The sequence below is a fragment of the Ischnura elegans genome, chromosome 5, assembly GCF_921293095.1.
Source record: "Ischnura elegans chromosome 5, ioIscEleg1.1, whole genome shotgun sequence".
NCBI lineage: Eukaryota > Metazoa > Arthropoda > Insecta > Odonata > Coenagrionidae > Ischnura > Ischnura elegans.
Window position 1 is genome coordinate 97,012,500 of NC_060250.1, and position 22,406 is coordinate 97,034,905.

Below are 22,406 nucleotides of genomic sequence, written 5' to 3' on the forward strand. Positions count from 1 at the left end.
AATATTCAAACTTTTAAATAGTATTCAGTAATTATTTGAAGATTTTAAAATATATTCATAACCCACTAAATGGCTTTTTAATATATTTCTGTGCTTTACTATTTGTCAGAGGTACGTAGTGTATTATGGTAGCTTCCTGTGTTTTAGGAACAGCTGATTATGTGAAAATTGAGCTAGTCATGTGAAAAACATAAGTGTTTAATATTTGTTATTCGCTCTCATTACTGTAATTTTCATGAATTTTCAAGGGCTTTGTTATATCGCAGGTGTAAAGCGCTGACTGAACTTTGTTTACATTTCCTAATTTATCGCAAGACATGGGTGAAACTACTTCAGGATCTCGAAGTTATAACTTTAAAGTAGTTTTATTAGGTGAGGGGTGTGTTGGAAAAACCTCTCTTGTATTACGTTATGTAGAGGATAAATTTAACGACAAACATATAACCACGCTACAGGTATGTCATGAAGGAAGTAATGTTGCCAATTGTCAGATATTGTTACTTTTCAGGAAACTAAACAAAGACATATCAATTCTTTATCTTTTAAGGCATCATTCCTAAACAAAAAAATTAACATAGGAGGAAAGAGGGTAAGCTTGTCAATATGGGACACAGCCGGACAAGAAAGATTCCATGCCCTAGGCCCCATATACTATAGAGCCTCAAATGGTGCAATTCTTGTGTATGATATAACTGATGAGGACTCATTTCAGAAGGTAATTACACAAGTGAAGATGGTTGTAGCTGATAATTGTAATTTTGTGTCCAAGGCTGCGCAGTGTTGACTTTCTGTAACCTTTTCCCTAATGATTGTAGCACTATTGGGTCTCATGATTATTTTATTTAGTAATTGTTAACTACCCTATTCGTTTTTACCTGCTACATCGGTGTCGAGATTTTTAAATTTCACGCATGCGAAGGCTTGCTGAATTATACTCCTTGTGTTACTAGGTCGATCAAAGCTACATTATTTATGGTACATGTTCCCGTGCGCCTGGGGTAGCATAAACGCAGTGTTGAGGATTTTTTTCACAAATGGTATGATTGATTATGTTTTCTTTACCTTTAGGTAAAGAAATGGGTAAAAGAACTGAAAAAAATGCTAGGAAGTGAAATTTCTCTCACCATTGCTGGCAACAAGGTGGACCTAGAAAAGCAGAGGAATGTTTCTGTGGAAGATGCTGAACAGTAAGTACTGTTGTCATGAAATAATTATTCTTGCGTTTACTCTGGGGTTTAGCTGCTATTCATCAATTATCTTGGTAAAATAAAATGGGAGTGCTCGCCTGAAGAACAATTGTAATGGCATATATTACTGCAGGAAAGCAGCAAATTCATTCTATGTAGAATGAAAGCCATTATTGATGTTTGTTTTGCCTTAAATCAGTTCAATGATTGTATGGATAAGAATGCCAAACAATTCATGATCCTACCTTAATCTGACGTAATTTGCCGTTTGTCATTTTGCAGCCATCCTTTCACTTATGCAAAAATTTGAAGTTAGAATTATTAATGAATATATTGTTTTTACTTATACTAATTAGTTGTAACCTGAGTATGGTGTTTGTGGAAGCTTTATAACCTCTTTAGGTAGCTACCTGAGAATTATTTATTCGCCTGGCAGTTTTTTCCCCAGTTGTCTAAGAGTGGAGGGCAGAATATTTTCTTGTATACCTCCTGAGTTATTAATATGCGTAGGTACAATGCTTGTACCTGGAAATTGTGCACAATTGTCACATTTCTTTTTTGCTTATGGAATGGTAAAATGTTTTGTCATTATTGTACAGTAAAACTTGTTTGAACAGCTACCTCCATAAGTGGCAACTATTCCCTGGAAGCTGGCATTTGTAGTTCCCATGTAAGCAATGTAAATTTCCCATCTTTTCTACAGCTATCTCCTTTAACGTACAGAAGCCATAATTTTTCTCGCAACAGCCAATCCTAAAGAGACTAGCTCCTTAACTGTAACCTCAGCATAATTATGTTAACTAAGGTTTGGAAATTACTCTCACATGTTGTGGGAACTCGTCATGCCAGTTAGTGTGTAGTGAGGGCCACATCAGTCAACTGTCAATTATCCTCATTCCTTGAGAGCTCATGAGATGTCTTAATGTGTAATTCTACTATGTCTCTGTCTGGAATTGTAAAAATATGGAGTCATTACAAAATTGGCATCAAGAAAAGGAAACCTAGTGTGGAAATGGATGTGTCAAATTCAGCTTGTGAAGTTTTAGGCTGGCTGCTTCTGATCAAAACAAAAAAGCTTGATGCCCTTTTGAAAATAGAAACCATTAATGCATGAATTATTTCATGTCTTTACTACTACAAATATGTAATCAGGACATAGATTATTATAAACTTGAAGGAAAAAAAAACTGGAGTGCAATTTGATAAAAATCCAGTCCAGTCTTATCCAGTGTGCCATTACGAAATTCCAATTAAGAGTTATCTGATGTAAATTAACACGCTTTCTGCTTGCTTCATGACCAATTGGTGACACTTGTTTTGATGAAAGGCAGATAGGGAACCATCGGTTAGACCCTACTTGCAGATTACTTCAAAGTGGACTTCGATAAAAAAAGTTGAAAATATACGCAATTGATGTCACCTGGGTCCTTTGTGAGTCTCTGAAAAGGGCCTATGTCTGATGCCCAGGCAGTAATTAATTTATATGTATTTAGCATTTCCTGGACCCAGAAGTGGTAGCATGTCATATTTTAAAGCTGCTGTGCTGGTAGTCCTTGACAATGAAGGGTCTCTAGCATATTCCCTTATGCTGAAGTAGGCCTGAATGGCTACCCTGAACTTCTTTCTGCATCCTCTCTATTCCCTCTACCCGCTCCCATTGACCGAGGGCTGCAGAATACACCACAACCTTTATGCTGCAGGAAGAAAATGTACGTAGGCATAACCCCCTGGTGGTTCACACCGCAGTCCTAACCAGGGAAGGGATTCAGCTCCATAGCGAGCATCGTAATTGGAGTTCTAATTGTTTAAAGGTCTTTTTTGTGTAAATTATTGGTTATATACTGTCTTATATGGGACAATTCATGATCCACATTGGGCAAACTTTTCATCTCTAAAGTTGAAACGAATTCCGGTATCATTTCCTGTCACTCCCATTAGTGACAATATTCCTTGTATGCTAGTGATTGGAAATATTTTCCTGATAACAGTAATATCTAACAAGGGGAGACCACGTACCTTGTTCCGCCTTCTTCAATGCCGTATTTTTTATGGCATTCGGAATGGCGAACACATCATCTCTGAACTGATAGTGGTTCCATTGAATGGGCCTTGGTTTGGCTGTAATTAATTTATTTCCAAGCGATATTTTTAACAAGCGTTATATAATCCCAAAATAGCGCTTAGTATCCAATAGAATTGGTTGGTGTAGTGGTGATGGTTGGAAGCGTATGGCTCTCACCTGGGGGGCTGGGGTTCGATTCTTTGTTATGGCAGTATGTTTTGTAGTTGTCATTTTGATCATACGGTGACAAGGTTTTCACTAATGTTAATTGCAGCAAGCATAGGCATGAGAAAAATTTTTTATCATCATAACGGCCTTTAGGTATTTCAGCAGTGTAATTTCGAGCGCGGAGATATGAGGACTACACCAGCAAGGTTTGGTGATCGCTAAAATGTTAATTTTTTTATAGCTTATATGAGTCAACTTCCAGATTAAATATAAAAACCACTTCTTTCGAGAGCACATGTCCTTAAGGCCCGCGGTGAGCAGCTATATGCGTGCAGATGTAATAAATCAAAGACAAAACGAATATAAATTACCATTTCTCTCGAACACTTGTAATTCACATTACTCCAAAGTTATCTTCAAGTACCTACATACTAAAAGAGCCATTCCGAAATATTAATTCAATTAACAAATAGGATGGAATAAAAGTTGATTATTTAAAACCAACAATTACGCCAAATGTGTATTGTGCTAGCCGCTTCCCAAAATCTTCCGCAGCCCTCCAGCATAATAACAAGAGGATCACCTACAAATGTAATTTCTTCACCAATGCCACTGTTCATTTTTCTGCATGTTCTTGAGGACGGTAGCAAGTGTAGTCTTAATCAAGCCGCAGAATGTATGCCATGATCACACCGAGAAAGTAAAATGCCTGAAACAACAAATAGTCTGGAACTTCTCAGTAGACAGCTAAATCAGCTGGGAACTTGAGATCCAATAAATCCGCGAAATTTCAGCGTAGTAAGTGTAGTCTTTATATTACCGCGTTCAAAATAACACTTCTAAATACCTAAATGCCGTTGTGATGATAAAAATTTTTTCTCACGCCTATGCTTACTGCAATTAACATTAGTGAAAAACTTGTCGCCTTGTGATCAAAATGAAAACTACAAAACATACTGCCGTGACAAAGTAGTGAACCTGGGCCCCCCAGGTGAGAGCCGAAAGCACTCACCACTAGACCAACCTACCCTGTTGAAGGAATGGCGCTATTTTGGGAATATATAACGCTTGTTAAAATTTTAACCAGCAATAACAATAACACTACCGCTCAGAAATTAATTAATTACAGCCAAGCTAAGGCCCGTTCAACGGAACTACTATCAGTTCAGAGGTGTGTTCGTCATTCCAAATGCCATAAAAAATACGGCACTCAAAAAGGCGGAGCAAGGTACGTGGTCTCCCCTTGTAAGTTAAAGCCAATATTCTCATTGTTGCAATTTCTAGAGGAAAAGGTAATACTCAGCATAGAGTAATTTTACTTGCTTGGAGTATTATGAAATTTCATTCCAAAACTTCATAATTGTAAAATCCATCAATTTTTATTTACATAACAGGTATGCTGTATCTGTTGGTGCAAGACATTTCCATACATCTGCAAAACATAATAAAGGAATTGAGGAAATGTTTTTGGAACTGAGTCAGAGGATGATAGAAAAAGCGAAGGAAGCAGAAGAGCAGAAGATGTGTGTAGGGAATGCAAACAATGTAATGGTGGTTGATGATGAAGCATCTCCTGAAGAAGCTAGTGGATCCAGATGCTGTGGAGGAGCGACAACTTCATAATGGTTGGCACACCGCTGAATGTATTGAGCAATTGGTAATTAATGCTCTTTGATTGTATCTCTTTTTGTGCTGATTCTCTATCTGATATGCACGTTAGTAATTGTGAGTGAAATGGCTATAGCTCAAAATAATTCATGTGAGCTTACTTGAACTCTTCCAAATTAAAAACTTCGGTAAAGTTACCAATTGATCGTTAATGCCCATTTAGATGGGCTCAACCAAAGCCAGTATCACAAGAAATTGTAATTGTTTTAAAGAACATGTCTATTAGTGAGACCTTCTGAAACAAGATGAATTTTTCAGTCTACAATTTACAAGTCTTTTGCATCTTGTTGAAAGGAGGACTTTGGTGATGTTGTATATTTGTAAATCACAGCTAAAGGTCTACTGAGGGATGAAATATTTGCAGTCCATGAATAAATTACATATTTCCTTCGTACCACATACTCATATTGCTTTGATTAGAATTTTTCTTCGGAACTATTAATTTTTTTGTGCTGTCACTATGTCCTTGCGTGTTGCCTCTATTGAAACCTCTGTGCTATGTAGCTAGTGGTGATTGATTATATCTGTATCTTAATTATCCAATGCATTAAATGTCATTTTTTTAAGAAAAAGCTTTGTCAGTCAATAGTTTATTTATAGATGGCATGTTACAAAATTTTAATATCTAAATTTGTTGTAACTGTCACTGTTATTTCCATGAACTCTTAACGAGATGAAAAATAGAAATTTGAGAAACATATCCAGGTAGTTTATAGATTGATAAAAATGGAATTAAGGTAAATTGAAATTTTACTTTGATATCTTTTGATAGTTTTTTCCACGCGAACCATGAAATTGCTCAGAATTACCAGTCAGGGATACTTTTTGTTAACATGCCCTTGTACTTTGATTAACAATGCAAGCAGTATAGAATTCCATCAAAGCCAATAGTCAGTTGGTTACTTATATGCCTAGGCTGATAAACTAACCCTTCCCTAGGTTAATCTTGTAAAACTGTAAATGAACAGGGAAATAATAACTGAAACATCCATCTTAGTAGGCAAGGTAGGGAGCTGACAATTACCACCAGTATGCATACTGGACTTCTGATGATGTTGATCATCACTTATATTTGGCAATTGCTTTGTTTTCCAAAGCCTTACAAGACTGCATTTTTAAATATAATCCTCTTGAGAGAATGGGCTTTTTTGGCATTTTTTATAGTATCTGCCTTTGCAAAAATTCACTCATTGGAGTATGACTGAAATTGCTTAGCTGTATGTTATCACGCAGGTTCTAGCCATGTACTGTATTTGATTTGGATTAAAATCTTCCCAAAAAGGCTCTATGTATGTGATCATTCCCTCAAATGTTTTTCCTCAGTTCATATATAGCTCACTTAAGATATATGTACAGTGTTTTATTTTGATGCCTGTGAAATGTATAATATTAATAAGGGGAGCGTTGAGCAATGCCAAGCTGACCAGAAATGTTGCCATTTGTGCATCAAAAATTCCTCCTTTATTTTGAAAAATGTAATATAACAAGATCTTTTGTTTCTTAATAGTCAATAAAGTCCTGTTTATAAAGTCATTTTTTATTCTAAGAATCTTTTAGTTCTATAAAACTTTCTTCTTTTACAATTGTTTACATTAATAGCAGCAAAAGGCACTTATTTTCTGAAATTTAACAAGTAGAGGGCATTGAGAGCCATGAAAATGAAAGAAATATACATGTACAGTCAGGGAATACAACTTTTCCCAATCGAATGCATTGAACACACTAAACGTTTACTGTTTGGTACACACAAAACACCTTGAGCTCCTCTCAACACATCCTCTGTAAGCACCCATAAAGTTTCGAATATCAACTTAGTTAATACTTTTCTCTGTAAACTTCCTTACACAGAATTCTACAACTGCTCATGTACAAAAACACTCACCACTTTTAAAACTTGCTGCTTAAGAGTGAGCGCCCAAAACATTAACGTCACACATTGGGAGCACACAAGAGAGACCATCTAACTTCTTTCACATATGTATATATATGTATATATAGGTATAAATATATTTACAATTATGTCCCCTAAGCAATTTGCTAATAATTCAAATTATTTCGAACATATTAGCAAAACAGTCCAAGTGTAATTGTAAAGTAGGGAATTCATTGATCCACTGGACAAGCATAAATATTGGATATGACACTGGCTTTCAACTTTACTCTTGACTTCAAAAATCTACAAATATTTTTAATCACAGAAAACACATACAGGAACTAAAGAGTAAAAAATATTCTCAGACATGAAATGAGGCAGTAGTGAAACATTTTTCAATGAAGGATGGCTATCCCGGACAGATGAGCTGAGTGTTAATTATGTATTGCTTAAAAATACTTTCACAAGCCTCTTGTTTTCAACCAATAATATGAAATAGCAGGAATTTGATTTAAAATGGAGAACACTACCATCACAATACACTTTTAGGCTTTGATAGGCAGTGTTGTAAAGATTCGATGAAGCTGAGAAAAATGCCAATTCAGATTTTAGTTTAGAAATTGGCCCAGCCATTGTAGTCACATAGTCAAATATATGGTCGACTGAAGTTTTCATTGATGAAAGTTCCTATTTTTCCAGCTTTTTTCATTATCAGCAGACATATTTACCCATTATAAACATAAACCAAAAAAATAACTTCATGGCATACAATTGATAAAATTTGATCCAAAAATAATGAATTAATTTTTATTTACTATCAACCGAAATCTGCTTTTAATGGAAGAAGCACAAGATGTTACAAAAATGACTCATTCACATTTTAATAAATCATTGTCATCCTGATACAAGGATACTGTCATGTTTTCAATTTGCTGCAAGTTTATCACCACTAAGTAAAATTTGAAATTGCAAACATTTAAAAGATACTCTGGACATTCACAAACCAATGTGTGACACAAATGTTATGTGATAAAAAACAAGACTTCAGAACCATTCTCATTCTCTTTTACACTCCTGAATAGAGGTTTACTTGCAACATTACTGTACTTTTCATCAGAATTTATTCTCAATACATAGTAAGTAGCCCCACCCAAAAATTAAAATATGAATTGTGATGGCCAGAAGCACAAAAGCATGAAGAGATAAAATATTCCAAATGAAGTGGCAAGATGACATGATTTATCAATGACTATCTAACATTGATCTTAATCGTTTCTCTAATCATTATATGTTGGGCCTGAATCTGAAGTTCCTCAATTTATTTTGCCAAAAGAATCATGGTTCCATTCGCAAAGAACAATTAGGTCAAAAGTTAAAATAAGTTAAAAGCCTAAACACATATATGTAATTTTCAATCATTTATATTCATTATAAATATTTACTGGCAACAGTGGTAATCTAAAAGCATATAAATATACAAAAAATATGGGTTTCTCAAATATGAAATTCATCAGCTTTGAAGGTTTTCTATCCTTAGTTCAAATCTGCAACAAATGGCTAATATGCATACACACAATCTATATATTCATATAATGCCATTTTAAAAATTCAAGTCAATGCCATAGATAAGATGGCCAAAGAATATAGCTTAACTGAGCCACGAAACTAGTGATTTCATCATTGTGGCACCTTTATTTAACAGAAGTTAATTGACATAGCAACAGAAGTGAATACCCCATGAAATACAACTCTTCTTTATCAATAGATGACTACTGTACAAGATATTAGAAACAACAAAATCTACAAATTACATTAATTACACAAGGGGCCTAGAGACCCAAACACCACATAAATGGCATTTTAACAATTCAGAGCCACTGTCTTCCATTCACTCACAGACACTAATTCAGACACACATACATTTAAGAAAATGCACACTTGAATAAATTAAAAAGGAAACATAGAAAAAAACCTTCTCCTGTTAAAACCCTTTTTTCTCAGAGGCCTGCATGCTAAAAAAAAGTATCAGCATGACAGGTAATGTCAAGAGATTTTCAGCTTGACTTGCAGTCATTGTGGCTGGAAAAAGTGTTCATCAAGGTGATGACCTAATAGGACATGCAAAATAGGGGCTAGGAGCGAGAGCGATCTCTATCCTTCATGCTGCAATTCAATGCAACTCGACTGGATCCAAACCCCTGTGATTTGTGCCTCCATTCCTGGTGAGGATTTTCCTCTATCAATTCCTCAAATGGCTTTTGGACAGGACGGACCAGTGGCAATTAAGCTTCACTTGCTTAATTTGCTAATAACTCTAATAAGAGCACCGTTCTCCTCTTTAAGCCTCTGGTTTTCACAGCGCAGCTGTTCCAGTTGCTGCAAACATGGAAATAGAAAGGAGAATAGGGATCACATTTTTATATTGATACCTTCAAATTAAAAAAAGCAACATATTTGATAACATACTGGCAAAAAAGTAAACAAAAAATGAAATACCATGCTCAATATTAAAAATATATACAATAATCATGCATAAACTGTCTTACTATCTCCTGAGTTTGGAAACATCAATGTCAATAACTATCTAATTTGGATACAAATAACATGCACTATTTTGTCAATAAATTTTTATAAGTAAGAGAAAATTCAACACATTTATAATAACATAACATGCTTGAAATGCTGAACACAGCTCAGAATTATTTCTCAAGCAATTATAAGAAGTCCCTCATGCAAAAATATTGTCTGAAGCTATAATAAAAAAGCCAAATAGCATCAAAGTTTTTCCCTAGATGTGCAATTTACCACTAAAATAGTCTAATAGCGTTTCGAAACACTAATTTTTTCAGCATTGTTACTACGAGATCTTCATTCATCTTAAATTTGACCAGTCAATTATTGCACTCATTGTGACAATAGCATTCCCTCAGCCATATCTAGGACCCTAGTAGCCTGAATAAATTTAAAACATGCTTAGTTGTTATAAAAAAAGATGAATAGCAATGATCAATTATGATAATCACCTAGGTTCTACCAAAAATATTTCTGAGGTCACCATCAACTAGCACAAATCGATTACATATTTAGTTGATAATTTTCTCGTTGTACACAACATTTCAGAGATACAGACTTTTGACTTTGAAGAATTTGAAAAGAGAAAACATGAGAAATTTGCTAAATGAATACCTAAATTTTTTTCATTCAAAAATATCTTTGAATATTTAAGGTGTACATGAATAAAGTCTTCTAAAGCTATTTTATAATTAATAAACTAAGGCTTAGAAAAAAAAACTTTCAAAATGACTACAATCCGTATTTCAACATGAATTAGAAATAACTGGACTACCATTTTTATGTCCAATCTTATTTCATGAGAACATATCTAAAAACGTTACGCCAGTACAGTTGATGAAGTTATCAGAACTTCCTTGATACCACATAATTCCAATTGAAGCAAATATCTAACATTATTAATGGGATAAATAATTAATAACGAGTTTATCAGACGTTGTTTACAGTCCACTGAACAGAGTTTATACCTAATATCACGACGTAATTACAAATATGTCGAAATTCCAAACTAAATTTTGTAATACTCATCAGCCTCCTCCTTACATATGTCCATCTGAGTAAACAATGTACTTAACACTTTTCTGGACAATCTTCAATTCTTATTCAACTTGGAGAAAAAAGAATGCTGCTGTGTACTTGAAAACACCAATAGTTCAATGTCTTAATTCAACTCCTCCCTTAGTCCATATGAAAAGGTAACAATACTGTAAAGAGTAGCCTTAATCCTTTCATAAGGGTATACTATACCATTAGCATATTTTGAATCTTAATTATGGGAAGCATTCATAGAAATATCAACCGTCAACAATATTCATCAGAATTATTATGAAAAGCATGTAAACCAAGTTCATAATGGTTTTACCTTAAATGGGTCGGATTCCCAAAGTTGATGCTCAAAGAGCAAATATTTATTTCAAGGAGTATAAGATATGGACACCCAAACGAGATGGCCATTTACAAACACTTATGACACAACATTTGATTATGCCCCACAATTTCATATTAGTTCCTCAAACATGGTGTCCTATCTCAGTCTCTTTAGTGTGTGGTCAGAAGCGGAAAGTGTCATTCAGATAAACTTATAAGCTCAAACTTTCTTCTTTATAACAGACCAAGAACAGTGAGGATCTGGTAGGAATATCCAAGGGTATCTATGCCAAACTCAATTTCACTAAAAATGTCACTGTTATCATTGTGAACACTCAGTTTTTAAAAGTACTGTAAAATATATATACATAATTCAAAGGGATATAGAACACTATAGGATATAAATGATGAATTAACTTGGATTAATGAACAGTACAATCAATATTCTTTTTTCTGTAAATAATATTATTGGGTGAGTGTACGTCTCCACCATGTTCCCCATCCACACTCAGATGAATCATTTGATTGGAGTTTTGAGAGCAATACTGAGGGAGAAATTCAATCTAAAAAAACCATTCGATAAATAATTTTATGCATTGATGACAATTGAACAGGTGTCATTATTTATACTTAATTCCAGTTGACTAATATATACCAATTTATGCAGTGATCTGACTTCAGTAGTTTCTCTGTCATGATGATTCTCCTCAACCACAAGGTTTTTGTCCACTTTCATTATGATCACTCATAGACTCAGTCAAAACCTTTCAGCTGCCATTGTGGTGTATTTTCAGATTCGTTACCTTGATTAATGAGCTCCGAATCGCAAAAACAGAAAAAAATGCTGCCAAGTGGATTTATCCTCATTTAATCCCAGATGAAATTCAAGGTTATGTGAAACATACCACCATGAGAATTTAAATATGTAGGTGAACTTCTTCCTGAGATATTCAGAAAAATCCAGGGATACAAATGATGAAAAATATTTATTAGGAGAATGATTTTATCGAATGTGCGTGATGTGTTCTGTAACAGTGATAATCATTAGGATAATAAACAGCTAAAATTAGCCATAAATGGCTGAGGTATTTGGTATCATTCAGCAAAGTCAAACAATACACATTCATCTTAAGAGAAGTATAAGTGATTAAAATGAAAAAAAAAAAAAAAAATTTTTGTTCCTATAATAACAAGTAGCATTAATAAATGGTAGGCATGAACATTCAGTTTTACTTAGAATATCATTCGTATTAAAGCCAAAGTGTTAAACATAAATTGACCAAACCGTTTTAACTACACTGAGGAAAGAGTCTGAACCATTCAGGAGAGATTCAGAAATCAAAATTAAAAAGGGTACTTATAGAAAAAAATGTAATCAGCATTTATTTGTACAAAATTTCAAGGACATAAGTTAGTGTTTAAAAATCCCAGAGAAAGTAGGGTAATCCTAATTTGATATTGGAATGAAAACTCATTTTAACGGAATTGAAAAAAGAAACACCAATGAAAAGATTCTTGGCGATATATGTAGTAATGTTGAGGGATAAGTGGAAGATTCATTGCATATGCATTACAGTTGTGCAAATGCTATGAGTTAGGGATATAAAAAGTTAAAAAAGAAAAAAACCCACTTGCAAGACGTTGACATAGGAAGAAAACTTAAACATATGACAAAGTTATATACAATATGCACAAAAGGGAGCATAATGAAAAATAGCCACATATGTGGTTGCTATGGCACTATTTTCAATATACAAAATTGATCCAAACATGATCTGAGCTTCGTACAAAAGACTAGTCACCATTCATTAATTCTTTAGTGGAAAGAGCAAGCATGGTGCAAACTGAGTTGTTATCACATTTGAAGGATTACAAATGTTGAGCTGGGCTGCGATATGTGGATAAGGTGGTGGCAATAGCATAATCTGAGTACTTTTTAGACATAACTATATTGTTCCTATCATGATCCCATATGCATACAACTAGTTTTCAAGGCACTAAAGCTTGCCATGATTAGATTTCTACTTAGAGTGAAACAAATTTGATTTCATAGCTCTACTGCAATCCTGAATGACTTTAATATAAAATTATAATAAATAAAGTTAATTAATACGTAAAACACTGATCATTCTGAAAATCATAGTTTAATAATACTAATATCATAACAGTTGATAAATGGCATAGCAAAATAGAATGGTCATGTTGGTAAAATATTTTTGATTAGAACACTACAATTGGATTCAGTTTACAATTAGCTAAGCTGGGAATAATCAAGAAATGCAGTTAATAAAATATTTACTCAAAAGAAAAGGAAATGGAAAAAAAATTCATGAGAGGCTAGCAAAATATCTTCTTGAAAATAGAATAGCAGTAACTCTACCAGGAGTAGTTATTTTAGAGCCATATGAATCAACCTGATATTCAGTGGCATTAAATTTATGCAATGAAAACCTGCTGATTTCATCAAGATTCCCTTTCTCTTTTTCAGACTTTCATTCTAAGGCTTGTATCAACAACAGAGGCTGTATCAGCACATATTACAGTGCCTAATTCATTAAACGCATAAAATTTAATTCCTCTTCCTTCCCCAGTCATCTAGAACATATTTATGTGTTACAACCTAACAATGTTATATTTGCCGTAAGAGCACATAATGGAATTGTTTTGATCAAAATTTTTTTAAGCGGCAACACTAATCAGTGGGTCATGCCTAACTTCCTCCCTGGGCAATGGAAAATTTACCATTTTCTTCCACTGGTTGATGCACCATTTAGAGAAATGAGAAGTTGAAAAGAATGAAACTGTGTCAATACTATACATGGTAACTTATGCGGTGCGACCTCAAGATTAGTAGACCCATTTATGGGTCACTAACTTGCCAGACTGGATAGTGCAATGCAAAATGGCCAACCATAGATAATTAATAAATTATTATTATTATTCTCAGGTCGCAAAAGTCTATAAAATAGCAGCCCTAAGTCCTGGTAATGGACCTATGCCACATTCTTGAGGTAATGTACTGGGAGGGCCTAAAAACAAAGGGCCTTGGGCATAGCCCATAGCTCCAGTGGGCACAAACAGTGGCTGTCCCATGTTCTTTCATTTCTCCTCTGCCCTCCACCATTGGCATAAGGTCCCTGAGTGGAGCACCATCTCTAAGCATTGGCTATCAGATGAGCTTATGTTTGACCCACTAGTAGGCCACACCACGCAGTATAACCTGACCCACTGATGGGTCCTACTTGTCTGAACCTGGGAAGAGAGATTCAGAAAATGTACTATGGTTCTATTCCAATATGTACATACATTTACAATGAGTGCATTCAATTAAATAGACGTCACTTGGCTCAGGTGGATGCCCCTAAATAGTGCAGTATTAAAAATAAAAATGCTATGCTGCCACGGCCACTACCCTGTTAAACAATGGTTTGGCCTTCAGTTTGGCAAGCGCCACTCTTTTTCCTATCATTCTATTCCTTCACTTATCTGATCCCTTTGCTACTGGCTAAGAACCCCTCCCCCCAGCTATTCCAGCTACACCCTCTACCACCTAACGTAACACAGTATGTCATGTACATCTTCCTTTTCATTAGAAATCAATCAGTCTCCTGGATAACAACTACTTAAGAGGATGCATCACTCCCACTGGTCTTTATTAAAGACACATTACTTGTTCAAAAACATGCTATTATCTTAAAAATGTCAAGATTAATTGAGTAGACCCTTGGGAACATTTCTCGGCATCTTTAATTCAAAATATGGCCAGTTAAGATGGAGCGATGGGTCCCATTAAAATCCCATAATCGATTCAGATATCCTTTCACTGATGCACATTTTCCAACATTTTACATATACTCAGGGTGGGACTCTTTTCCATCCTACTCTTCCAAAATTCCTCCGACATTATATAGTATTTCCAGTTTTAAATGCCTTATTGTAATTTTCTCCCAAAATATTCAATATCATGCTAATTTCCTTCAAATTTACAACACTCACAGTTACATTGTTTGGTCAGTAGCATAAGAGTATTTTACATTCAATGACTTTCTTCACTGAAGAATAAAAATTAATTTAGCAATCTCACAACAATTAGCCATATCCAAGACTTATCATAGGGTGATTACTAGTTTGAGCCATTGCATTCACTTCAGGACACATCTATTAAGAGATGATCTACTTTTTATTTTTTCTGAGCAATTCCTTCAAGTATCCCACCCCTCCTTATCACACTTCCCCTAGTTCATTAGTTATTTCGTCAGTCTCAAGTCCACTAGCATCAATCAGTGAGGGACTATTGGTCTCTGATATTTTATATTACCATACAATAAAAGAGGGCATATCACGTGAAAATAAATGAATGCATTCTTTCAATTATTTACATTTACTTTCAAACAATTTAACTTTTACTTAATGAAACCTTCATGAAAATCTCCAAACCAAGATCTCAAGTTTTTAATAGCATTTTAGTAAGTCAGCTAATAATAACATCCCGATTTATTTTCAATTCTTCATAACAAGGCACATCATGCAGCAGAAAACACAATGTTGCAGCGACTCAAAGCAAGAATCAGTCAGTACTCAAGATGGCAACTATTTGCCTGATTTATACTGGGCCACCACCTTTCCAAGCCCATTTTGAAAACAAAATAACGTGCAAATATATTTTCTGGGCCTCTCCAGAGCTCCATTACCTATTTCAAGGCAGCAGAAGATGAGGGAGGGCCTAGGAGTGATGGTGGAGGAAAGAGTGACTAGGAATGAGAGTTGGGTCGTGTCGAGAGGGAGGATGAGGCTGAATTGGTCAGTTTGGAGACGACTCGGGTCAGTGACCTGTTCTCCGACCTCAACCTTTCATTCTCCGCTTTGAGCTTTTGCAATTGCTGAAAGTAGACAACAGAGTAGATAGGAAGGAATGTGGATAGAGATTTTTTAATGATTGGAGGAGGGTAGGAAAGCAAGGTTTTGCATGAGTTGGATTGGAAAAAGGCAATATTAGGGTAGGAAGAGAAACGTGTTTAGAATAAGAGTTTTTGATTATTCGAAGGTTAAGGATTGGATATCATGTTAAGAGGATAGGGTAGATGAAAGGGCAGAGGAAGGGAAAGAGATGATAAGATGATTCATGTAAAATTAAAGGAGCACTGCCCATGAGCAGCATTTATTAATTAAATGGCATACACAATTGAGATTTTTACAAAGATAATATTTAAGTTTGAGATATGACTCAATTAGGGTTTCATCTGTCCACATTATAAAAAAATAAAGCCTGATAGCATATAGAAAACTTGGGTGATTGTTATCTAACTTCCTGGTTCTTACTAAACTAATGAAACAAGTAACCACTAATACTTGGTATTAGAAAATTACGAAAGAAAAAATAATGTAAAGAAAAAAATCCCACTCAAACCATCAGATTGACTTTCATGAAGGTAATTTGTTAATTATAGATTACAGGCAAGGATAAATAATAAACTCCTGGGAAAATCAGAAAAAGACATTAACTACAGAAAAGTCACAATATCTCAATGAAAAAAATCAGTGGTGATGAAATTTAATTCCCTGAATAAAAAACATTTAATTATCAGAAGTGTTTTCTAATTTTCCACTTTCCAAGCCTTACGTTAGTGGTATTTTTTGCCTATGATAAAATGATAAACTTGTACAAAATCATGGTCATCAAACTCAAAGGTGTTTTAGGTATTTATGAAATAATTTAGCTGCAATGGCAACAAAATTATTAATCTATCTTTGCAAAAGGCATTTCTGTAAGACAATAGTCACATTTTTCCATTTACACTCATAAGTTCTTCTTTGAATAAGTTACAGTGATCCACCGAATGAATACAATGTAAAAATTTGGCATCATTGTGGCATGAGTAATTTCTTAAGTCAGTAACTAATAAATAAATTATGGGCAAATATAACAAAAAGCCCAATAAAAAGGAGTCTACTGAATATTCATACATGAACTAGTATAAAATTTAGGTTTCAGGTGTAATTTTTACCAAAATTTTGATGTCTGATTGAGTTTCCAGAAGAATGAAGATACTAATTACACGATCGATGACTGAAATCATGTCTGGCATCATTGAGGAGTAAAATTGAAATTCACAAATTTTAAATAATGCTAAAAAATAATTTTGTTAAATGTATTTTGTTAGAAGCTATCAAATGAGCATTAATTGCAAGGTCAAAATAATGAAGCAAATTAACATATAAGAAAATAATAACGGCAATAATAACTCAAAGGAATGAAAACAAAATAAAATCACAGTAAGGATACAAGAAAATGTATCTATAAAAAAATTTAAAAAGGAGCAAAAATTACTGACGTAAGACGGAAATGAAATACATACTCAAGAAGCAGTCACCATTAAAAGAAACAGACAAACAAAACCATAAAGAAAACTTAACTCAGCAATTCATGCAAATGGTTCTTAGTTATTAAAAATTAATTTTAAACCAGCACTAAATAAAAAAACTTGAATAGAAAATGAGGAATATGCCACGAAAAACAAACATATTTTGATAGTTCTGTTCACATAATGCGAGCATAAACAACAGCCTGATGTTTCGATATATACACATACTCAAGCATTATACTATAATGAGGATTTATTGGAGCAAAACCATAATGATTAAATATATTAAAAGTTACACAGAATTCAAGATACCTTAATGCACAAAAAATATATCCCAATAAACTAGATCATAAAAACTTATTTGATGCTCCAAGAAAGTAAATTATGTGCCAGCAACTGCAATATCTACAACTAATGAATTAAATACTTTTGATAATACTCGGGCACCCTCAAAAATATCTATGGGGAAGGTGATATTACTAAGATTGTAAAATTTGCCAGGACAACATATTAAAGGTAATCATAGAACTTCAGATAAGACAGACATGATTTCACTTTTAGAGTTTCATCACAAAAAGCAGTAAAACATTATTCCTTTACAAGAGTTGCCTACCCTAAAAAAGTAATTTGCTCAAGCATTCTTAAACTATGAATTTACATGTATGGACGATGAAATTTACCCAGAAGAAATAATTTGGCTTGATCGAGATTCGAGTCGGAAGTTGCCAATGCTGGTCAGGTGTACTACCATAAATTTAACAAATTCATCTTTTTCTTTCCTAATGCACATAACTTTTGCTCTGCGTGTGTGTACATTGTGTATCCAGCCACATGTTTATTCAATGCTTTGAAAATTATTGACCTAATATTTCACACAAAAAATATAGCAATTTGTAACATTTATTCTAAGACTCAATTTCCTACAAGTTTCCTCAATATTACATTTAAGATGATAAATTATTACAGTGAGTCCTCGTTTAACGTCACTTACCATTCCTGAAAAATGTGACGATAAACGAAATGACGTTAATGGAAACATAATATCCCATAAGAAACAATGTTAAAAGTGAATATCGGCTCCTAGACCTCACAATTCCTAAGCGAAAAAATTTTAGCGTATCATATCTGGGGCATTTTTTACGATGGGATTGCCGAACTATGGTTCGAGTTCCTGTCTTCATCGACGACAAGCAGCAGTGACGTAAATCCTTCTCCATTTTTGTATCTTCCCGCATTTGCTTTTCGGCTTCGCTATGGTGGTCGCCCGGGCGAGCGTCGCCTGGGCATCATCATCGCTGAAACATCGTCGCAGTTACAGGAACTAAAATTATTGTGAACTCAGCAAAAAAAGTGACGACAAAATCTCCGAGTTCTACACGGAAAAATGCCTTGAAATCACTTTTTAGGTTCCTGAAAACCATAATGTCAAGTAAAACCTTGCGCACCTACGTAAGAATTCATTTTGCAGAAATTTTTGCTAAAACCGTAATCGCAATTAAGAATAAACACACCATTTTACACTTTGCTTAGACTGACTGCACTACCGCCCACAAAACGAACAACCTTCAACGCCCGCCGCTTCGCCTTTTTTTTCGCGCGATATTTAAAAGACTTGACGTTATCGCGAAGCGAAGGTGCGATAAACGAATGATGATCTCAAAACTTTCGTGACGTTATCGCGAAATGACGTTAAATGGGGTGACGTAGAACGAGGACTCACTGTTATTAAAATTAATAATGGCTACCTAGGCAAGCACAGAATAACTAAATACTGCACTGAGAGCAAAATGTAAATTATATACCTTATAAAATTGAAAGTTTAAGAATATGGTAATCAAAATATTGTTTAACCAACAATTTAGGGGTTGCCAATGAATATTTAAAAAATAAGAAAATGATCTAAAATGGTTATAACCGCCAAATTACAAGCAAAACATGTACACACTCTTCTAGAAAATTTTACTACAATATCCTTGGATGTATGCAAAAATGTACTTTGCCCCTTTCGATTCTGCAATGCGCTGTACGTAATACTACAAAGAGATAAGTCAAATTTGAAATCGAAGCAGCCATTTGTCCTCCTTAAGCAATTAATTTGAAAATTCTTCTGATTTTTCAAAGGGACTTCATGACAAAAATAAAACCATTTTTACTGCATTGGCTTCCAGATAAGGTAGTTCTTCTGCATGGATTTGTCCAGTACAAGGTAATAGCTACTAAAATATGCAATACACTATATATTTTAACATTGTTCCCACTCTAACAAAAATGTAAAATTCACGGTTTTTCCAGGTTTTCATTGTCTAGATGTAGTCAAATTCACATTTTTTAGATAAACCATTTTAGGCAGAAATATTGATCGCATAACAATCATCGGCCGCAGGTTAGCTAAAAATTTTACAAATGCGATAGATGCTGTGAATGCAAATGCAGCAATGAAAGTGCTATCTCTCATGATGTCACACATTGTTTGCAAAATTCAGCTCCCTTTTAAGGTTCTGAGCGGGAAAATGGAGGGACCAGGGTACTAGAGAAATTAAGACGTATTTGAATTTTCACCAGGGTTAATAAACACTTTGGTTACCAGTCTTCCGGCTTTGGTGCAGGCTTAAGGCCAATGCGTCATCTTGGCACACGGACCAATAATTGCGCTAAGAATATAAGTGTGCAGATAAATACGTGGACAGTGTCTTTACATGACTGACCTTGAAACACGATTGACATATCAATTTTTCTTTTGCTCTTTCAATTGTAGTTCTAAAATCAAGTTTGAGAGATTTTTAAGGTTATATGATGAAATTCACGGCCTTTTCCAGGTTTTCTCACAGCAGACGAAATTCACAGCTTATTCACGGCTTTATGGTTTTCATTGGTGAGTGGGATCCCTGTTTACCGAATGTACGAAGAGTACATATTTTGACTAATTTTTTATGATGATATTTCATCACTTTGGGCACCTTCACTGACCAATGAATATCTGAGGTCTAAAGGAAGGAAATTTTTGAAATCTTGAAAATATTTAGGCATACGTCCTCTACCCCCACCGTACACCTCTTTATGCCAAAATAAAAGCAGCAAGTTAACACAATATAAAACTAATGAATACGACACACGTTGACCTCAACAATTTTTTAGTAAGGAGGCATCCATTCATTATGCGAGGCATTAAGGAAGGGGGTGGGGTCAAGCCGATTCTTACCCAATCTCACATGGGACAGGGGGGTTCCTGGCAAGTATCACATAATTATGTTTCAACAAGAAACGGTGTAAAATTCTAACCTTATAAATCTTAAATATTAGTCTGCACTAATCTTAACCGTTTCACTACTAATGACGAAAACATGCGGCAGGACATTTCTTGACCCGGGAGACAAAAGCAGCAAATTTTCATCAGAGATTTTTCTACGCAGGAGAATGAATGCCGAAAATATAAATGTTTCCTTATTCTCCCACTTATATGATGGTCACGGGTTTGCGAAGTCTTAGTTTCAGGACCCAAAAAAGCGGGACTCAGGCCGTACCCTCAAAATCTGGAAGCAGGTACCTGGACCTCTCGTCTTATATTACTCCTCTTTGTGGTTCATTCTGTCAGTTTTTGAAATAAATGTTTGTTCCTTTCTCAAAAAATATTAACTAAGAATTGAATTCTTTGTCTTTTGAGCAGTGTTTACAATTTTTAAAAGAAATTCTACAATAAATATTAACTTATACCTCAATTTCAGTATTAACATCAACATGGAAATGGATGCTGCATTAATATTGACGGTAGAGCTTCGTTCAAAGTTTGACGATTCTCAGAATAAAACGAGGAATTCAATTCAAAGTTTGCAATTTACGTGCAAGCGACAATTGTCCATACAGCTAATTCATATAAACAAAGCATGATTGATCGCGAACTAATGCCACTGGTAGGGTTATAAACCCGAAAGGAGGGAGAGCCCAACTACCCTCTGAGTCCGAGATAATGAAATAATGATAATAATGAGGAGTCCCCGCTAGGATGGATCAAAAAAGGTTGGTCCTGTGAGTGTGTGATTATACGCGAGACTATTCTTAATGAATGTCCTGCAAAGATGGTACTTACTGAGGGAACAGAAGTGCAGGGCATTATTGAACTACGTTAAGAGCTAAGTGAAAGTATGATATTCATACAGGCTCTATTATTGAACTGTTGAAATTCATTAAAAAACTAAATTGAAACGATAAATTAACTTTAATCTCATAATACTTCATCTCTTTCATCTGGAAAAATTTTAGGTCTTACAGAGTTCTATCTTCAGCTGCCAAGATAAAGTACTACCTACCCAAAAATCTAATTTATAATGCATATCCCATCAAAGAAAATGTGCTATTATAAAAAGGTTTTCTTACTACAGAAAACTAGCTTTTAAATACTATATCCATTTAACCTTTTTATTGTGGTAAAATAATTCCCTCCGAGTTGAAATTCATATGAACGGGACAAAAATAATTGAAATCAATAAACCATAGGTAATGTTGACTTCTGAGAATATCACTTAAATTCATTCAATAATAATGTTATGAGGAAGTTTTCAACTTGAGCTAGTCATTTAAAAGCCAACATTGTAAAATATAATAATAATATTTCAACAACACAAAATCATACTGATTAATCAAAAACACACTTTTGAATAGAATAAAATCAAAGGTCCAAGTAAAACCATCAATTCATAAAGTATAAGCATTTAGCAGCCTACAGTGAAACCCATTTAAAAAAAATGCTTGTTGACCCTCCTAGAAACTTGAGGTCAACATTACAATTTTTTGAGTCTCCTATTTTTTTTATAATCTAGCAATAACACAATTTTTGCCCACGAAGTTCATAGAGGAAATTAAAGGGGTTTCACTGCATGCAATTTTAGCAAAGCTAATATACATAATGCGGAAAATACGCAAATGAATGATGTTAAGTAATTTACTTATGCATTTATAATAAAAACATATCAAGCATTGGAAAGTAAATGAGTGATAATTGAAGTACACACATAACTCTAATACAATATTTGCTGGAAAGTACCAAAAGATTGTGTGGGCCAACAAGCAATAAAACCTTGAAAGATTTTTATCCCTATCAAGTCAATAAAACAAAAAGTTGTCTCACAAAAATACTCACACAATCAAATTCT

General features: G+C 34.3%; 2 protein-coding genes across 8 annotated transcripts in view; one reads left to right on the plus strand and one right to left on the minus strand.

Moving 5' to 3' along the window:
- The first annotated feature begins 112 nt into the window (after nucleotides 1-112).
- On the plus strand, nucleotides 113-6,618 carry LOC124159308 (ras-related protein Rab-21). Its single transcript, XM_046535043.1, has 4 exons — nucleotides 113-455; nucleotides 548-715; nucleotides 1,069-1,187; nucleotides 4,812-6,618. Exons 1-4 carry the CDS (start codon nucleotides 318-320, stop codon nucleotides 5,038-5,040), a joined length of 654 nt encoding a protein of 217 aa, XP_046390999.1. The 5' UTR covers nucleotides 113-317; the 3' UTR covers nucleotides 5,041-6,618.
- LOC124159306 (protein phosphatase 1 regulatory subunit 12C) overlaps nucleotides 6,607-22,406 on the minus strand; it is a 206,155-nt gene continuing 190,355 nt past the window's right edge. For 6 of the 7 annotated variants that reach the window (XR_006864940.1, XR_006864944.1, XR_006864943.1 and 3 more), the window contains 2 exons: nucleotides 15,589-15,777; nucleotides 9,174-9,334 (listed from right to left, as the gene is read on the minus strand). Coding sequence is in view for 1 of the 7 variants with exons in the window: in XM_046535037.1 (XP_046390993.1) it covers nucleotides 9,248-9,334 (87 nt within the window). In the remaining 6 variants the exon portion in view is untranslated. Of the gene's footprint in view, nucleotides 9,335-15,588; nucleotides 15,778-22,406 lie in introns of all 7 variants that reach the window. The other variant, XM_046535037.1, reaches the window with a different exon arrangement.

Excerpts from the sequence above, each read along its gene's own strand:
- LOC124159308 (XM_046535043.1), top strand. The coding sequence starts at position 318 with ATGGGTGAAACTACTTCAGGATCTCGAAGTTATAACTTTAAAGTAGTT. Across the intron at positions 716-1,068 it reads ATGAGGACTCATTTCAGAAG|GTAAAGAAATGGGTAAAAGA; the intron begins GTAATTACACAA and ends CTTTACCTTTAG. Across the intron at positions 1,188-4,811 it reads TCTGTGGAAGATGCTGAACA|GTATGCTGTATCTGTTGGTG; the intron begins GTAAGTACTGTT and ends TTTACATAACAG.